Genomic DNA, 16,578 nt, shown 5'->3' with positions numbered 1-16,578 from the left:
GTCATAAGTAAAGGGCCGGCTGGCTTGACCGTTAAAGGGTTCTGTAACCCCCAAAGTACACTCCAAACTAAAAAAATATATATTTTCTGTGTTTGTGACTTGTGTGCACTGTGGCTGCACGTGCATCAACAAAGGAGCAGCGCCAAGCGTGCGCCTGTGTCCCATAAGTAAAGAGCCGGCTGGCTCATTTCTTAAAGGGTGGTGTAACCCACAAAGTGCACTACTCTCCAGCAAAAATAAAAAAATATTTTCTGTGTTTGTGTGCGCTTTAGCCGCACGTATATATATCAATATAACATAAATGGAGGACCAAACTTTCTCTGATAAAAATAAAATAGGGAAAGATCAAGAACCACTATCTACTAGTGCTGTTGCTGCTGCTGGGAGTTGTTCATCATCCCAGAGAGGAAGTAGGAACATCACTACTTTTACTAAACAATTGACCCTCCAACAGTCCCTAGCGATGAGGATGAAGTACGACAGCAGTCATCCTGAAGCAAAACGTATAACTGAGGCCTTGACTGCTATGTTGGTGTTAGACGTGCGTCCGGTATCCGACATTAGTGCAGTGGGATTTAGACAATTGATGAAGGTAGTGTGTCCTCGGTTCCAAATCCCGTCTAGATTCCACCTGCATCCTCAAAGCAGCAGCGACAAGCGTGCGTCTGTCTGTTAAAGGGTGGTGTAACTCACGAAGTGCTCCAAAAAATAAAAAACTATTTTTTTAATGTGTTTGTGACTTGTGTGCGATGTAGCCGCACTTGCATCCTCAAAGCAGCAGCGACAAGCGTGCGTCTGTCTGTTAAAGGGTGGTGACACCCTCAAAGTGTGCTACACAAACAATAAAAATATTCTTCTTTTTTTCGGTCTTTGTGAAATGTGTGGGCTGTAGCCGCACCTGCATCCTTAAAGCAGCAGCGACAAGCGTGCGTCTGTCTGTTAAAGGGTGGTGACACCCTCAAAGTGTGCTACACAAACAATAAAAATATTCTTCTTCTTTTTTCTGTCTTTGTGAATTGTGTGGGCTGTAGCCGCACCTGCATCCTTAAAGCAGCAGCGACAAGCGTGCGTCTGTCTGTTAAAGGATTACATCGGTGACAGCATCCAAGTAGGCATGTCAGACAGTCCGTACCTGTACTGGCAGGAAAAAGAAGCAATTTGGAGGTCCCTGTACAAACTGGCTCTATTTTACCTGAGTTGCCCCCCCTCCAGTGTGTACTCCGAAAGAGTGTTTAGTGCAGCCGGGAACCTTGTTAGCGAAAGGCGTAGGAGGTTGCTTCCACAAAATGTGGAGAAGATGATGTTCATAAAATGAATGATCAACTCTTCCAGGGAGACCAGCCTCCAGAACGTACAGAGGGACCTGTGGTTCCAGCAGGGACGAATTAATACTCTGTGAGGATGAGGATGTACATAACACTGAAGAGGGTGAGGAATCTGTGGATGAGGAGGATGAGGACGACTTCTTGCCTCCGTAGAGCCAGTTTGTGCAGGGACAGATTAATTGCCAGCTTGTTTTGTGGGGGCCCAAACGAACCAATCATTTCAGCCACAGTTGTGTGGCAGACCCTGGCGCTGAAATGATTGGTTTGTTAAAGTGTGCATGTCCTGTTTATACAACATAAGGGTGGGTGGGAGGGCCCAAGGACAATTCCATCTTGCACCTCTTTTTTTTCTTTGCATTATGTACAGTTTGGGGCCTAGTTTTTCAATGCCATCCTGTCTGCCACTGCAGTTTCACGCCTAGATGGGTCACGTGTTTGTGCCGCCCACTCGTGTCGCTTAGCATAGTCATCCAGCTACCTCGGTGCAACCTTTTGGACATAAAAACACTATTGTGAGGTGTGAGGTATTCAGAATAGACTGGAAATGAGTGGAAATTAAGGTTATTGAGGTTAATAATAGCATAGGAGCAGAAAAACCTACAAATTCTGTGATTTTAGCTGTTTTTATGCTTTTTTTCAAAAAAATACAGATCCAAAACACAAAACCCAGAACCCAAAACACGGAAGGGTGGTTTTGGCAAAACCAATCCAGATCCAAAACACGAAGAAAGATCCAGATCCAAAACCAAAACACAAAACACGAAAAGTGGCCGGTGCACACCCCTAGTTGGAACGACCATTTCTGGCCATTTTTCAGCATGTGAGCAAATGGCTGATTATCGTTTGCTCCCACACACTAGACAATCATCATTCCAACTGGAATACTTACGAATTACCGCCAGGCACAAGTCCGGCGGTTCAAATCCCGACACGGCTGAAAATACCAATCGTCCCCAGGTAAGTATGACCTGAACTAACCTAACCCTCCTTAGGGGTGCCTAACCCTAGCCTTCCCACCAGTGCCTAAACCTAACCCCCCCTTCCCCACTGTCTAAACCTAAGTTCCCCCCCCCCCCAGAGTGCCTAACTCTCCCTCCCCGTAGCCTAACCCTAACCTCCCAGGCAGGGGGGGGGGGTGCCTAACCCTAAATCCTCCCCGGGAGCCCCAAGCCTAACCCTCCCCCCCACGGCTGTCCGCTCATGGCACCCCGGCATCACTACGATTGGGATGCCGGGCACCGGTCTCCCGGCGTCAGTAGAATGACCGGTGTCTACATCTAGATGCTGGTCATTTTACCCTCGCCGGGATATGATAGTCGGGAAGCCAGCTGACGGTATAATGTCAGCTGGCTTCCCGATTGCATACCAGCCAACTAGTTGGAACAATATCATCCTGGTGTGTGGCCAGCTTAGATCAAGTAAGGAGTGTCACAAGTGGTTTGCAGAAGTGTTTTCGTGCTGCATCCTGGTGGCAATATAAGCATAGATTATAGTTGTTGCTAAACTATGTACTTGAGTTAAATTGTTGAATTTGAGCTAAAGCTGGTACACACTATACCATAAATCAGCCAATCCCAGGATCGCAAGGACCATCATAGTGTACCCCCAATTCATCTTTTGATGAACTGTGGTCGATGGGACCATTCAGTATGGTAACATTAATCCTGTAACAATATATCGCATGGCAGAACATGTAGAGTGTACACAGACATGATACTGTATATCATATCAAACCATAGCAAGATCGGTGGGTCTTGGGAGTGTATCCAGTAATAGGACTAAAACCTCACATAGCTTCCCCCAGGGGTGTTTGGAGAGGGGGGACCCGTGTGCAGCCTCCGTTTGGGCCCCCTCCTCTGTCAGCAGCACTGAGCGCTGTAGATTCTGGCTTCATGCCAGAATCTATAGCACATGTGGGGGTCCCTGGGAAAATGGCACCCATGCCTACTTTCCCAGGGACATCTCTACTGCGCAGATCACTGGGAAAATGGCCGTCGCCATTTTCCAATTGATTGTTTGCTGCTCTGCACCGCCGATACCACGCAGCACCCCAGAGCACAGGACCATCAGTGGCATTTCCTTAGTTCCTGATATGGCTACTGAAGTCTGGTCTAACTTGTTTAAAACAAAAAAAATAAATAAAATAATAGACGATAGTTACGATTGCTTCTGGAGGAAGCAGAGAAGGGGGAGTGGACATTGTGATCTTGTCAAGCGAGATGTATGGGGCAACAACATCAAATACGTTATTCTGCCTGTCACATGGACGTTAGAGTGATTGGCGCTTTCCCTCAGCTTTATATCCCATAGGGGTGCACAGAAGAGTTTGTCTACTGTAATAGATGGTAATGTGCACAGTCCAGCATCACATTGATCTGATCTCATGATTACCACCATTAACAAACCAGGTTATTGCTGCAGCCTAGTTTATACCAACCACTACTGTGAATAAATCAATCTTCCAAATCAGACTCCATATAAGATCAAATCAATGTTAGCTCCTTACTTCTAAGATACCTACACTACGGGAGGGTCACAGTGGTAAAGAGATTAATTCTGCAAGAATACCCCCAAATCACTTCAAACCCTGTACCAGTTACACATTCAAAACAGATTTGGCCTCAGATTATGGCTTTAGTCACATTCAATAGCCCCTTTCAGCATTCCAGGTCCTGGCCATGTGGTTTTCTAGATAAACTGGGAGCTACAAAGCTACATTCCTAGCTTACGCTGACCAGTTTCTGTGCGACACTTGTTCAGATTAGTTTTATCTATGCAATTAGTGCCACTATGCAGTTGCCACAGCGTTTTCTCACAAGTGCCATTGTGCTTCATCATTGACTTTGTATGTGGAAAAAACTAGTTCCCGTGCAGTCACATCCCAGCACCTGTAGTACACTGTGGCATTATGCTGCATCTGCCATGTAATTAAGACAACTTAAAGAAACAGCACTCTATACCTCGGAGAGGGTGGTTACAGGACGCCGGAGCTTAGGATCCTGGCTGTCAAAATCCTGACATTAGGATACAGATGCGTGTCCCTACACCTCACCAATACCTAACCTAGGCTAATCTCCATGCACCCTAAACTAGGGGTGAGCGGGTTCGGATTTCTGAAATCCGAACCCCCCCGAGCCCCCCCCGATCCGAGTCCGATCCGAGTCAGGCTCGACTTTTCCCGCCTGACTCGGATCTGACATCGAGGCAAAACGTCATCATCCCGCCTTCCGAGTCTCGCGGGTTTTGGATCCTATATAAGGTACCCGCGTCGGCGCCATTTTCTCACTCGGCTGTGGACAGTGAAGAGGGAGGGTGGGAGTTAGTGCTGTGTAGTGTAGTGTAGTGTAGTGCTGCTGTTGTCCACTACTTCAAAGTCCATAGGGGCTGGCTGTGTTGTGCTGTGCTGCTGTTGTTAATAGGGGCTGTGTCCACTACTTCAAAGTCCATAGGGGCTGGCTGGACTGTGTTGTGCAGTCAGTTCTCCATAGGGGCTGTGTCCACTCCAAAGTCCTGTGCAGTGTCCCAGTCCTAAAGGGGTGCTGTAGTGTTGTCCAGGGAATGCTCTGTCCATCAGGGGTGCTCCCCCCAAGTGCTAAAAAAATAATATATTTTCTGTGTTTGTGAATTGTGTGCGCAGTAGCCGCACGTGCATCAACAAAGTAGTGCCAAGCGTGCGCCTGTGTCATAAGTAAAGGGCCAGCTGGCTTGAGCGTTAAAGGGTGCTGTAACCCCCGAAAGTACACTCCAGTCCAAACCAAAAAAAAATTATTTTCTGTGTTTGTGAATTGTGTGCGCAGTAGCCGCACGTGCATCAACAAAGTAGTGCCAAGCGTGCGCCTGTGTCATAAGTAAAGGGCCGGCTGGCTTGACCGTTAAGGGTGCTGTAACCCCCGAAAGTACACTCCAGTCCAAACCAAAAAAAAATTATTTTCTGTGTTTGTGAATTGTGTGCGCAGTAGCCGCACGTGCATCAACAAAGTAGTGCCAAGCGTGCGCCTGTGTCATAAGTAAAGGGCCGGCTGGCTTGACCGTTAAGGGTGCTGTAACCCCTGAAAGTACACTCCAGTCCAAACCAAAAAAAAAATTATTTTCTGTGTTTGTGAATTGTGTGCGCAGTAGCCGCACGTGCATCAACAAAGTAGTGCCAAGCGTGCGCCTGTGTCATAAGTAAAGGGCCGGCTGGCTTGACCGTTAAAGGGTGCTGTAACCCACAAAGTACACTCCAGTCCAAACCAAAAAAAAAATTATTTTCTGTGTTTAGCCGCACGTATATATCAAATCGATATAACATAAATGGAGGACCAAACTTTCTCCGATAAAAATAAAATAGAGAAAGATCAAGAACCACTTCCTCCTAGTGCTGAAGCTGCTGCCACTAGTCATGACATAGACGATAACATGCCATCAACGTCGTCTGCCAAGGCCAATGCCCAATGTAATAGTAGAGGGCACATACAATCCCAAATGGCAAAGTTCAGGAAAATGACCTTGAAAAAGACATTTAAATCAGCTGAAGAGAAACGTAAACTTGCCAATATGCCATTTACGACACGGAGTGGCAAGGAACGGCTAAGGTCGATCCCTAGTATGTTCATGACTAGTGGTTCAGCTTCACATGACGATGGAAGCACTCCTCCCACTAAAAAAATCAAAAGAGTTAAGCTGGCAAAAGCACAGCGAAGAACTGTGCTTTCTAAGAAGATATCACAAATCCCCAAGGAGAGTCCAAGTGTGGTGGTGGTTGCGATGCCTGACCTTCCCAGCACTGGACGGGAAGAGGTGGCTCTTTCCACCATTTGCACGCCCCCTGCAAGTGCTGAAAGGAGCACCCACAGTCCACTTGCTGATATGCAAATTGAAGATGTCACTGTTGAAGTACAACAGGATGAGGATACTGGTGTAGCTGGCGCTGAGGAGGAAGTTGGCGAGGAGGATTCTGATGGTGATGTGGTTTGTTTAAATCAGGCTCCGGGGGAGACAGTTGTTGTCCGTGGGATGAAAAAGCCCATCACGGTCATGCCTGGGCAGAAGACCAAACATTCCACCTCTTTGGTCTGGCAATATTTCTATCCAAATCCGGACAACAACTGTCTTGCCATATGTACCATATGTAAAGGTGAAATAAGTAGGGGTAGGGACGTCAACCACCTAGGAACATCCTCCCTTATACGGCACCTGCAGCGCGTTCATAAAAAGTTACTGTCAAGTTCAGAAACTTTGGCTCAGACCGTAAGCAGTCCAGGGACACCTAAATCCCGTTGTCCTGTTGTATCCAAGCGCCTGCAAACCACACCGTCAACTCCCTCCTCGTCAATTTCCTCCTTAGTCAGGATCGGAAGTAGTCCTGCAGGCCATATCACTGGCATGACTGACTCTCCTATCCGGGATTCCTCCGGAGGATCCTGCATTGCTACGCCTACTGCTGCCGCTGCTGCTGTTGCTGCTGCTGCTGGGAGTCGTTCATCATCCCAGAGAGGAAGTAGGAACACCACTACTTTTACTAAACAATTGACCCTCCAACAGTCCTTAGCGAGGAGGATGAAGTACGACAGCAGTCATCCTGAAGCAAAACGTATAACTGAGGCCTTGACTGCTATGTTGGTGTTAGACGTGCGTCCGGTATCCGCCATTAGTGCAGTGGGATTTAGACAATTGATGGAGGTAGTGTGTCCCCGGTTCCAAATCCCGTCTAGATTCCACTTCACTAGGCAGGCGATACCGAGACTGTACAGAAACGTCAGAAAAAGTGTCCTCAGTGTCCTGAAAAATGCCGTTGTACACAATGTCCACTTAACCACGGACATGTGGACAAGTGGAACAGGGCAGACTAAGGACTATATGACTGTGACAGCCCACTGGGTAGATGTATCACCTTACGCAGCAACAGCAGCAGCGTCACCAGTAGCAGCATCTCAGAAACGCCAGCTCGTTACAAGGCAGGCTACGCTGTGTATCACCGGTTTCAGTAAGAGGCACACCGCCGACAACCTCTTAGAGAAACTGAGGGAAATCATCGCCCAGTGGCTTACCCCACTTACTCTCCTGGGGATTTGTGATATCTGACAACGCCACCAATATTGTGCGGGCATTACATCTGGGCAAATTCCAGCACGTCCCATGTTTTGCTCACACAATAAACTTGGTGGTGCAGAATTTTCTGAAAAGCGACAGGGGCGTGCAGGAGACGCTTTGGGTGGCCCGAAAAATTTCTGGCCACTTTCGCCATTCAGCGACTGCGTGCCGAAGACTGGAGCGCCAGCAAACACTCTTGAACCTGCCCCGCCATCACCTGAAGCAAGAGGTTGTGACGCGGTGGAACTCAACCCTCTATATGCTTCAGAGGATGGAGGAGCAGCAAAAGGCCATACAAGCCTATACATCCACCTATGACATAGGCAAAGGAGGGGGTATGCACCTGACTCAAGCGCAGTGGAGAATGATTTCCGTGTTGTGCAAGGTTCTTCAGCCCTTCGAACTTGCCACACGTGAAGTCAGTTCAGACACTGCCAGCTTGAGTCAGGTCATTCCCCTCATCAGGCTTTTGCAGAAGCAGCTGGAGAAAGTGAAGGAGGAGCTAAGACGGAGCGATTCCGCTCGGCATGTGGGACTTGTGGATGAAGCCCTTCATTCGCTTTGCCAGGATTCCAGGGTGGTCAATCTGTTGAAATCAGACCACTACATTTTGGCCACCGTGCTCGATCCTAGGTTTAAAGCCTATGTGGTGTCTCTCTTTCCGGCCGACACAAGCCTGCAGAGGTGCAAAGACCTGCTGGTGAACACACTGTCAGCTGAAGCGGAACGTGACACGTCAACGGCTCCTTCTTCATTTTCTCCCGCAACTGGGGCTGCCAGGAAAAAACTTAGGTATCCTAAGCAACCCGCTGGCGGTGATGCAGGGCAGGCAGGACCAAGTTTGGACATCTGGTCCGGACTGAAGGACCTGGCAACAATTTCTGACATGTCTACTGTCACTGCATATGATACTGTCACCATTGACAGAATGGTGGAGGATTACATCGGTGACAGCATCCAAGTAGGCATGTCAGACAGTCCATACCTGTACTGGCAGGAAAAAGAGGCAATTTGGAGGCCCCTGTACAAACTGGCTCTATTTTACCTGAGTTGCCCCCCCTCCAGTGTGTACTCCGAAAGAGTGTTTAGTGCAGCCGGGAACCTTGTCAGCGAAAGGCGTAGGAGGTTGCTTCCACAGAATGTGGAGAAGATGATGTTCATCAAAATGAATTATCAGCTCTTCCAGGGAGACCAGCCTCCAGAACGTACAGAGGGACCTGTGGTGGTGGATTCAAGTGGGGACGAGTTAATACTTTGTGAGGATGAGGATGTACACACTGAAGAGGGTGAGGAATCGGTGGATGAGGAGGATGAGGATGACATCTTGCCTCCGTAGAGCCAGTTTGTGCAGGGACACATTAATTGCCAGCTTGTTTTGTGGGGGCCCAAACGAACCAATCATTTCAGCCACAGTTGTGTGGCAGACCCTGGCGCTGAAATGATTGATTTGTTAAAGTGTGCATGTCCTGTTTATACAACATAAGGGTGGGTGGGAGGGCCCAAGGACAATTCCATCTTGCACCTCTTTTTTTCTTTGCATTATGTACAGTTTGGGGCCTAGTTTTTCTAACTGCCATCCTGTCTGCCACTGCAGTGTCACTCCTAGATGGGTCACGTGTTTGTGCCGCCCACTCGTGTCGCTTAGCATAGTCATCCAGCTACCTCGGTGCAACCTTTTGGACATAAAAACACTATTGTGAGGTGTGAGGTGTTCAGAATAGACTGGAAATGAGTGGAAATTAAGGTTATTGAGGTTAATAATAGCGTAGGAGCAGAAAAACCTACAAATTCTGTGATTTTAGCTGTTTTTATGCTTTTTTTCAAAAAAATACAGATCCAAAACACAAAACCCAGAACCCAAAACACGGAAGGGTGGTTTTGGCAAAACCAATCCAGATCCAAAACACGAAGAAAGATCCAGATCCAAAACCAAAACACGAAAAGTGGCCGGTGCACACCCCTACCCTAAACCATACTTGCAGACATTCAGCTCCATCCTTCCGGGAGGGGGCTGAATGTCAGCTTACAGCGGGGGGCGTGGCTGCACTATAAGGCTGTTGCGGGGGCATGGCCAGTGCGGGCCGGGGGTGTGGCCGCGAGATCGCATCATCACGGCTCCGCCCCCTCATCACAATGCCGGAGTAAACGGCATTGTAAAGCGGGGGGCGGGGCCATGATGACGCGATTCAGCGCAAATCGCGTCACCGGGCCTCCCTAGTAACTCTGCAGGGGGGTAGGGAGGGATGGCGGCTTGCGGGAGGCTTGCCTGCCTTCCCGGGGGGCCGGGAGCAGCACCCGAAAATCGGGAAGCTCCCGGCCAAATCGGGAGGGTAGGCAAGCCTGCCCTAAACTAAACCCTCCCCCCAGTGCTAACCCTCCCCTGAACCCCACTTACATTCAGAATGCCGGCAGTTGGGATGTTGGTGCAGAGATTCTGACAGGCGCTGGGATTCTGGCACCAGTATTCTAAGCTCCGGCATTCCCTTTGCTGGGATATTGACCGGATCCCCTTGGAAAGACTCAGTTGTGCCAGGTGTCTCACACTGCATAGCTTATGGATGCTGGGTGTATAAGGATACAGCTGTACAAACTACTAATCAAGGCCAGTGGAGAGCTCAATGCTGTTAAGCTAACAGTGGATTCAGAATGATAAGCACATCAGCATATGCAGGTATCTGTCTACACTTGTTCTCCATTAAAAATCCATGTGATCTGGACACTTTACCCAAAATAAATTAGCTGCATCAGGGTGTTGCTTTAGGCACAGCTATACAAGGAAGAGTTTAGGAAATTGTTTTATTTAATAACAGGACACATTTACCCATTTCAGTACAGCACAAGATCAAGTAATGCTTAACAGTGTTAGTCTTCAAGCATCATGCATGTGGTTAGACACCAAGGTGACAGGAGCCATGTTATTGAAGACCTCACACTCTGGATACAGCAGACCATTCCTCCTCTTCCCTCTAGCTGGAGATCAGGTTAGCAGCAACTGCACTGAGGAACTTGTCACAGGCCACCCGGTCTGTATCAGGGAAGTGTTTGACAATGACCTCTAGGAGGCAGTCACACATCAGCTGGGGAGAAGAGCATTAGCTCCATTTAGTATAAAGCCATCCATGAACATAACACTATCCATTGTGTAGGATGTCAGCCATCAGGGTTTTAAATACTTTAAAGCAATGCATGTACAGTATAAGGGGGAGTGGAATGATCCAGGTACATTCAGCAATCAGGTATACAGTAGATTTGGCTGTCACCTACAGCCAATCCCAGCAGGATTTTACTTTACCAGGTTTCTCAAAATAAATATGGAATTGATTAGGACAAACCTATGTGTTAGCTATAAGTATTGTGACCAAGCCTGGGCTCCCCCTCCAACACAAGGAAAAAAAAAAAATACCCTAAAGACTAAATGTAACCACGCACCAAGTAATACTGTAGATTACAAAACATTTCAGGTATCCACTCGGATGCAGACTGCTCTTTAGGAGGTCACCAGGCACAAGACGCTAAGGGGCCCATTTATCAAAGTGTATTTGAAGTATTATTCCCAAACACGCCAGTTTTTGGGAGGGGGGTGTTACCTAAAATATTAAGTATCTGATACCTGCTGTTATCCCTCCATTACCACTGGTAGCCACCTTACCCGTGGGTTTCTAGGTCAAATTTACCAAATCCAGTATGCAATGCATTCCAGATATTAGCCTCCGCAGCTAATGTCACCTAAAGATGTTAGCTGCTGTAGCCTATGGGCTACACCGCGCATAATTAGCTGGCGGAGGAATCCACCGGAAGCCCCCCAGGCTATAGCGGATGTGCAGTCCATGGGACTGCACATGGGCACCACCCCCTGCACTGGCTGGCAACTCTCCAGAGACATCGCAGAGATTGGTTCCTTTCGGTGATGCATCCGGCCACTATGATTGCATTTGCAATGCAAACAGGGGAGTTACTGGCATGCCCTGATCTCATTGCAAAAGTGATCATTGATAAATGGGCCCCTAAAGCTTTAATTGCTGATTCACATCTATAGTTTACCATATACTGTAGCACAGGGCCGTAACTAGGGTGGTGCAACCTGTGCCAGGGCAGGGGGCACTGTTCTGGCCCATCAATTTTCTGTTCATTATAATTCTCACTTCTAGCTTCCTCTTATCACCTGGATCTCCTGACCTCCCCCCCCCCCCCCCCCCCATCTCTTCCCTGGCCCTTCCCCATGAGGCCATGGCCCTTTTCTGGGTGTGTGTCTTATGCCCCCATTTGAAAAATAGGTGTGGGGGGGCAATGTGCTTTCTGGCACAGGGCACCAAAGAGTCTAGTTACGGCTCTGCTGTAACATACCAGCCTAGTCACATTAGCTCACTGAGGGCTCTATTTATCAACATTATTTTTACTAAAATAATGTGAAAAAGGGTGTTTTCACACCCTTTTCACATTTTAGTATCACCAATAGTTATTACAGGGCAATTGGAGTAGAATTCATCAAATTCTACTCCAAGCCCTAAGTATCACTTATTTTTAGTAAAGCAGATCGCATTTCCCATAACTAATGGGAAATGGGATCTGACCATAGTTACTAAAAATAAATGTGAAAAAAATATCGGGGAAAGCCCTGTGATAATAACGCCACCTGGAGGTGGCGTTATCCAGGGTCTCCCACGGTTACCGGCCTCCTGCCCTGCTCTAACGGGGATAGCAGAGCCGGGAGTCGGTCCCTGTAATCAGCTGTCTGGTCTAAACAGACTGCAAGCTGATTACTGTAGAAAAAAAAAAAAAAAAAAAAAAAAAAATTTACTTACCCGACTCCAGGGACTGGTGATTGGGCCTCCGGTGATGACTCCCCTCCGGTCAGCTGGTCTCCCACAGTGCACTGCTGCCCAGTCATCAGGTGATCGGGCCCCATTCCACCTGACCGGAAGAATGGAGAACATCACTGGAGGCCCGGAGCATGCAGGTAAGTGTAAGGGGGGGGGGGGTCGTGGGGGTCTGCGATCACGGGGCTTAGCGCCGGGGGGTAGCAGCGGCGATCGGCACATGCGCGGGCACTTAATCACGGTATTTTGGGCAAAAATACCGTGATAAGGCTCCGAAGGGGATTAGCAGGGACAGAGCTTTATCGCAAGCTCTGTCCCTGCAAGAGATTTGTAGTAAATCCCTGTGATATTGCCTGAATTCGCAATGCGAATTCACTCGGTAATATCACACTACAATCTGCATTACCAATGCGGATTGTAGTAAATAGAGCCCTGAGTAACTTCAGAACCATTGCTGCCTCCTTGTGGATGTAAAATGGTTACAGTGTGTGAAGTTTGGACTTTCCAGTCAGGTTAAAAAAAATAAAAAATATTTTCACTTGGGCATAGCACTTGTTGGTGTGGGGCATCTTATGGTGTAGCTGCTATGTCCACCAGCTGCCTGAGGGAAGTGCTAGCAGCCATCTTACATCACTTGAACCTACAATTTTCTCAAAGGTAAAAAAGTCTTATACACTGCATCAAAGGCCAAAGCCCACTAGTTTCATGGCGGTCTTTATATTGGGAGATATTGACTATAACATAGGGAACAGATGTGCGTTATAGAATATACTGCCCAGGTCACATGCTCACCTTGATTGCATCTACAGTCAGTTTCAGCTTGTTTGTGTGCATGTCTCGGAGGCTGGACAGGTTCTCTGCAAGGTCTCCCAGGTTCTTCAGGGCTTCTACACAGGCACTAGTGATCTTCCCTCCCTGGGCGTGTAGATACTTGGAGCCAGGACTCAGGTCATTGTCACCAAAATGGGACTTGGTCTCAGGGTGGTTCTGGAAGAGTCTGAGAGAAGATCAGTAGTTACATTGTAGAGGTTACATAAAGCCAGAACGTAAATCCTTACAGCCCCTGATTTATGGGAAGATACAGCCTAAGACTGAGGTGTGAGGCACTACACCTCCTATTCTTACATAGAGTAATGATACTGTTCTCCAAATGAGAGCTGATCCATTACACTTTATATAGGACTGTCACACATGGTGCTGTACTCAGAGCCAGCCTTAGCCAATTTGACGCCCTAGGCAAAATTTTGAGTGCTGCCCCCTAGCAGATAATCCCACCAACAATCCAAACCCCCTCCCCCATTTATCAATGAATCATAAGCCCTTTCCTGGTTTTAACAACCGCTAAAGGCATAATTCCTTTGACAAACCACAGTAATCAGATTAGTGCTGTTTGTCATAGCTCTTGCCATCCTTTAGATGGCACGTGTAATGTGGTCCCCATTGCCCGCAATGAGACCCAGTGGTGCCTTTACAGCTTCAGCACATCGCACATGCACATAGCACCAGAGCCCTGACGCTGGCAGAGTTAGCCAGCAGCCCAGAGGAGGAGGACTTCATGGGACCTCGCTGGAGGGTCAAGTATTGGTCAATACCAGTAAATTTTTAGTTTGTATCACAATGATACAAAACGAAAAAAATGCACTGGTGTTTACCATAGTTGATAAATGGGGAACACACATTGCATAATATTACCAACAGTAAGCCTTGTGCTGTGGTTAGTTCCTTGAAGTCCACAGACTGCTGCCTATCTATACACACGACAGGTGCCCAGTCCCCCTCTGCTCACAGTGCCTACCTACTTTTCGATGCAGCTAATGCTGCTGAACTGACACCTGGTCCAAGCGCTGGGTGCTGGGCACTGCAGTGGCAGGCGGCTTATCTGGAAGCAGAGCCATGAGGTCACTCACAGCTCTGCTCCGCAAAGGCCCATGGGAGTGGCCGCGGCTGGGCATGCCCTCCCGCGGCCATCTTGTCTTCTACTGTAGCCAATAGTCAGAGCTGAGCTCCGTTCGCAGCAGCAATGGGAGGGGGAGACAGCTCTGGCTGTACTAGTCATTCTATTCTAGAGTGTCCCCAGCGATATATCACCTCTGATAGGGACTGTACATTATAAGATGGGAATAAGCCATTATACAGGGGGACAACGTCACTAGAACTAGAGTAAAATACAAGCACTATCACAGCTAAATGGTACAAGAGGCCCAGATAACCAAGTATACATCTATCAAATGGCTATGTCCTAAACAATATTTTACCAATATATAGAATATACAGATTAGCCATGTAGAAAGCAGCCATCAGAGCTTGGAATATAGGTTGTACACATGGAACACACAGTATCATTTCATGGTTACATGAACCCAGCTGAATAACAATTACTGTAATAATGAGAGAGCTGCCAACACCTGGAAAGAACAAAATATCTTCAGCTGCCTCCTAAAGCCCCTTTACAGACAGGATAGTGAATAATTATGGGGCAAAGTGTCCCAGGATCTTCCATCAGTCCCTCTTCCCAGCAGTCAGTCTTTGCACATGGCATCACTTCCCCCAGACAGATCCACTATAGTTAGGCTCACAATATTATCCAGCAAGTGTAAGATGGCTACACATCTAAAGATTATCTGTCCAACCAGCCAACTAGTTGATTGGTTGGAATGAAGATCTGGTAATGTATGGGAGTAACTGATGATCAGCAATTTGCTCCTAAAGGCCAGAAAACAGATGAAAATGGTCGGTCAGACAAGTTTGTTAAATGTCTGATCTAAACAATTTGTTCAAACAGTTTTTGTCCATTTTCCAGTGTTTGGGAGCAAATTGCCGATTGTCATTTGCTTTCATACCTTACCAGATTTTCATTCCAACCAATCAACTAGTTGGCTGGTTGGACAGAAAATCTTTAGTTGTGTGGCCAGCTTTACACAGTTTCTGTGGTTGGCTGACTTCAAGCCACATTCCACCTGGCTCTAATCAGCCACAGAACCTGTGCAATTAATGTTTCAGTTTAAAGAGAATGGAATGCCTACCTATAGGTGACTACTTTAAAGAAAAAGGTGCAAAAGTAGCCCATTATTAGTTATTGTATGGTTAGCACTAGGCATTTGAATCATCGCTATAGAAGCGTGAAACTTGTAGGAGCCATCATGTTGCAAGTATACAACAATACATTTCACATATTGGGGTAGATGTATTATAGCGGCACTTAACGTGCCGCTATAACTTCTCCTTACCGAGGCGAAGCAGGAAGCACTACCGATGAGATGTATAAACATCTCATCGGCTGGAGAGGGGGAGCGTTAACTCCTCCCTCCAGCGCTACTCACTAGAGACAGCAGCGCATCAGCCTAGTGCTGATGCGCTGTGTCTCTGTCCCGGCCAGCTCCACTGAGCATGCGCGGGATCTCACAAGTATCACGAGATCCCCGCGTGGAGCCGGCAGCCACCGCAGCAGGGACAGCACTGTCCCTGCTGTGGGGGATAGGCTAGCGCCAGGCTGTAGCTGTCAATATCGACAGCTACAGCCGGACAAACGGTCATGCGGTATGACCGTTCGTACATGGCACTGAAGCTCGGCGCTGCTATCTTGTAGATAGCAGCGTCAATAATGACAGGGGCGCATTTACCGCCCAGACCCCCGATCATACATCAGGGAGAAGCAGTATCAGCGCACATAACATCTCCCCCCATTGTGCCCAGTTGTAAAAACACCAGAGTCAATGCTGCTACTACCACCATTAGTGGTTAGAATAATTAAAAATAAACAAAAAATGAGATGTCAGCTGGAAAAAAAAAAAAAAAAAAAAGACTACTTAAAATCCAAGAGATAGAACCCTATAGTTATGTCTCACCTCTCCATAACCTCACACCCCAACTCCTCAGATTTAGGGGCAACCTTCTCAAACAGAGAGTCCATAGCAGCCTTCTCACTGACAGACAGACAGACAGACAGACAGACAGACAGACAGACAGACAGACAGACAGACCCATCCTGTTACCTGGTGTCCTCTCTTCCTTAGTTCAGAATACAGAGCTCAGCCTGCACTAATAACCAGGGCTCTAGGAGCACCTTTATATAGTCACACATGGGTCATTAGGGGACCATGTGACTGACACACCTGTGCTCATGCAGGATCTCCCTAATACCTGGCCTGTCTGACAATCCTAGGACTTGAGCCTGAGATTAGTGAACAGATTAGGGCACAGGTTCTCAAACTCGGTCTTCAGTACCCCACACAGTCCACGATTTCCAGGTCACCCAGCAGGTGCACAGAGTACTCATTACTTACTAACACATTTTAAAAAATTCATAGGTGGAGCTAATTATTTAACTTGCGATTCTGGTGAGGAGACCTGAGTTTGAGAACCTG

At 47.6% G+C, this 16,578-nt stretch overlaps 1 protein-coding gene across 1 annotated transcript; it reads right to left on the bottom strand.

The window, feature by feature from the left end:
* Positions 1–10,174: 10,174 nt before the first annotated feature.
* Positions 10,175–16,151, bottom strand: LOC148532331 (hemoglobin heart muscle subunit alpha-type-like). The gene is made up of 3 exons (XM_088467971.1): positions 16,060–16,151; positions 13,007–13,211; positions 10,175–10,474 (listed from the first exon to the last, which is right to left on the bottom strand). Exons 1-3 carry the CDS (start codon positions 16,122–16,124, stop codon positions 10,364–10,366), a joined length of 381 nt encoding a protein of 126 aa, XP_088324097.1. The 5' UTR covers positions 16,125–16,151; the 3' UTR covers positions 10,175–10,363.
* Between the last annotated feature and the right edge of the window lie 427 nt (positions 16,152–16,578).

Source organism: Taudactylus pleione, unplaced genomic scaffold, assembly GCF_031769625.1.
Source record: "Taudactylus pleione unplaced genomic scaffold, aTauple2 ptg000079l, whole genome shotgun sequence".
Classification (NCBI taxonomy): Eukaryota; Metazoa; Chordata; class Amphibia; order Anura; family Myobatrachidae; genus Taudactylus; species Taudactylus pleione.
The sequence above is the reverse complement of the archived record's forward strand: the minus strand, read 5'-3'. Positions and strand labels throughout refer to the sequence as shown.

Bases quoted from the DNA above. Each gene is read 5' to 3' on its own strand.
- LOC148532331 (XM_088467971.1), bottom strand. From the start codon at position 16,124: ATGGACTCTCTGTTTGAGAAGGTTGCCCCTAAATCTGAGGAGTTGGGG. The intron at 13,212-16,059 runs GTGAGACATAAC...ATCTTCTCTCAG, and splicing joins GGGTGTGAGGTTATGGAGAG to ACTCTTCCAGAACCACCCTG. The intron at 10,475-13,006 runs GTGAGCATGTGA...TCTTCTCCCCAG, and splicing joins TGACTGTAGATGCAATCAAG to CTGATGTGTGACTGCCTCCT.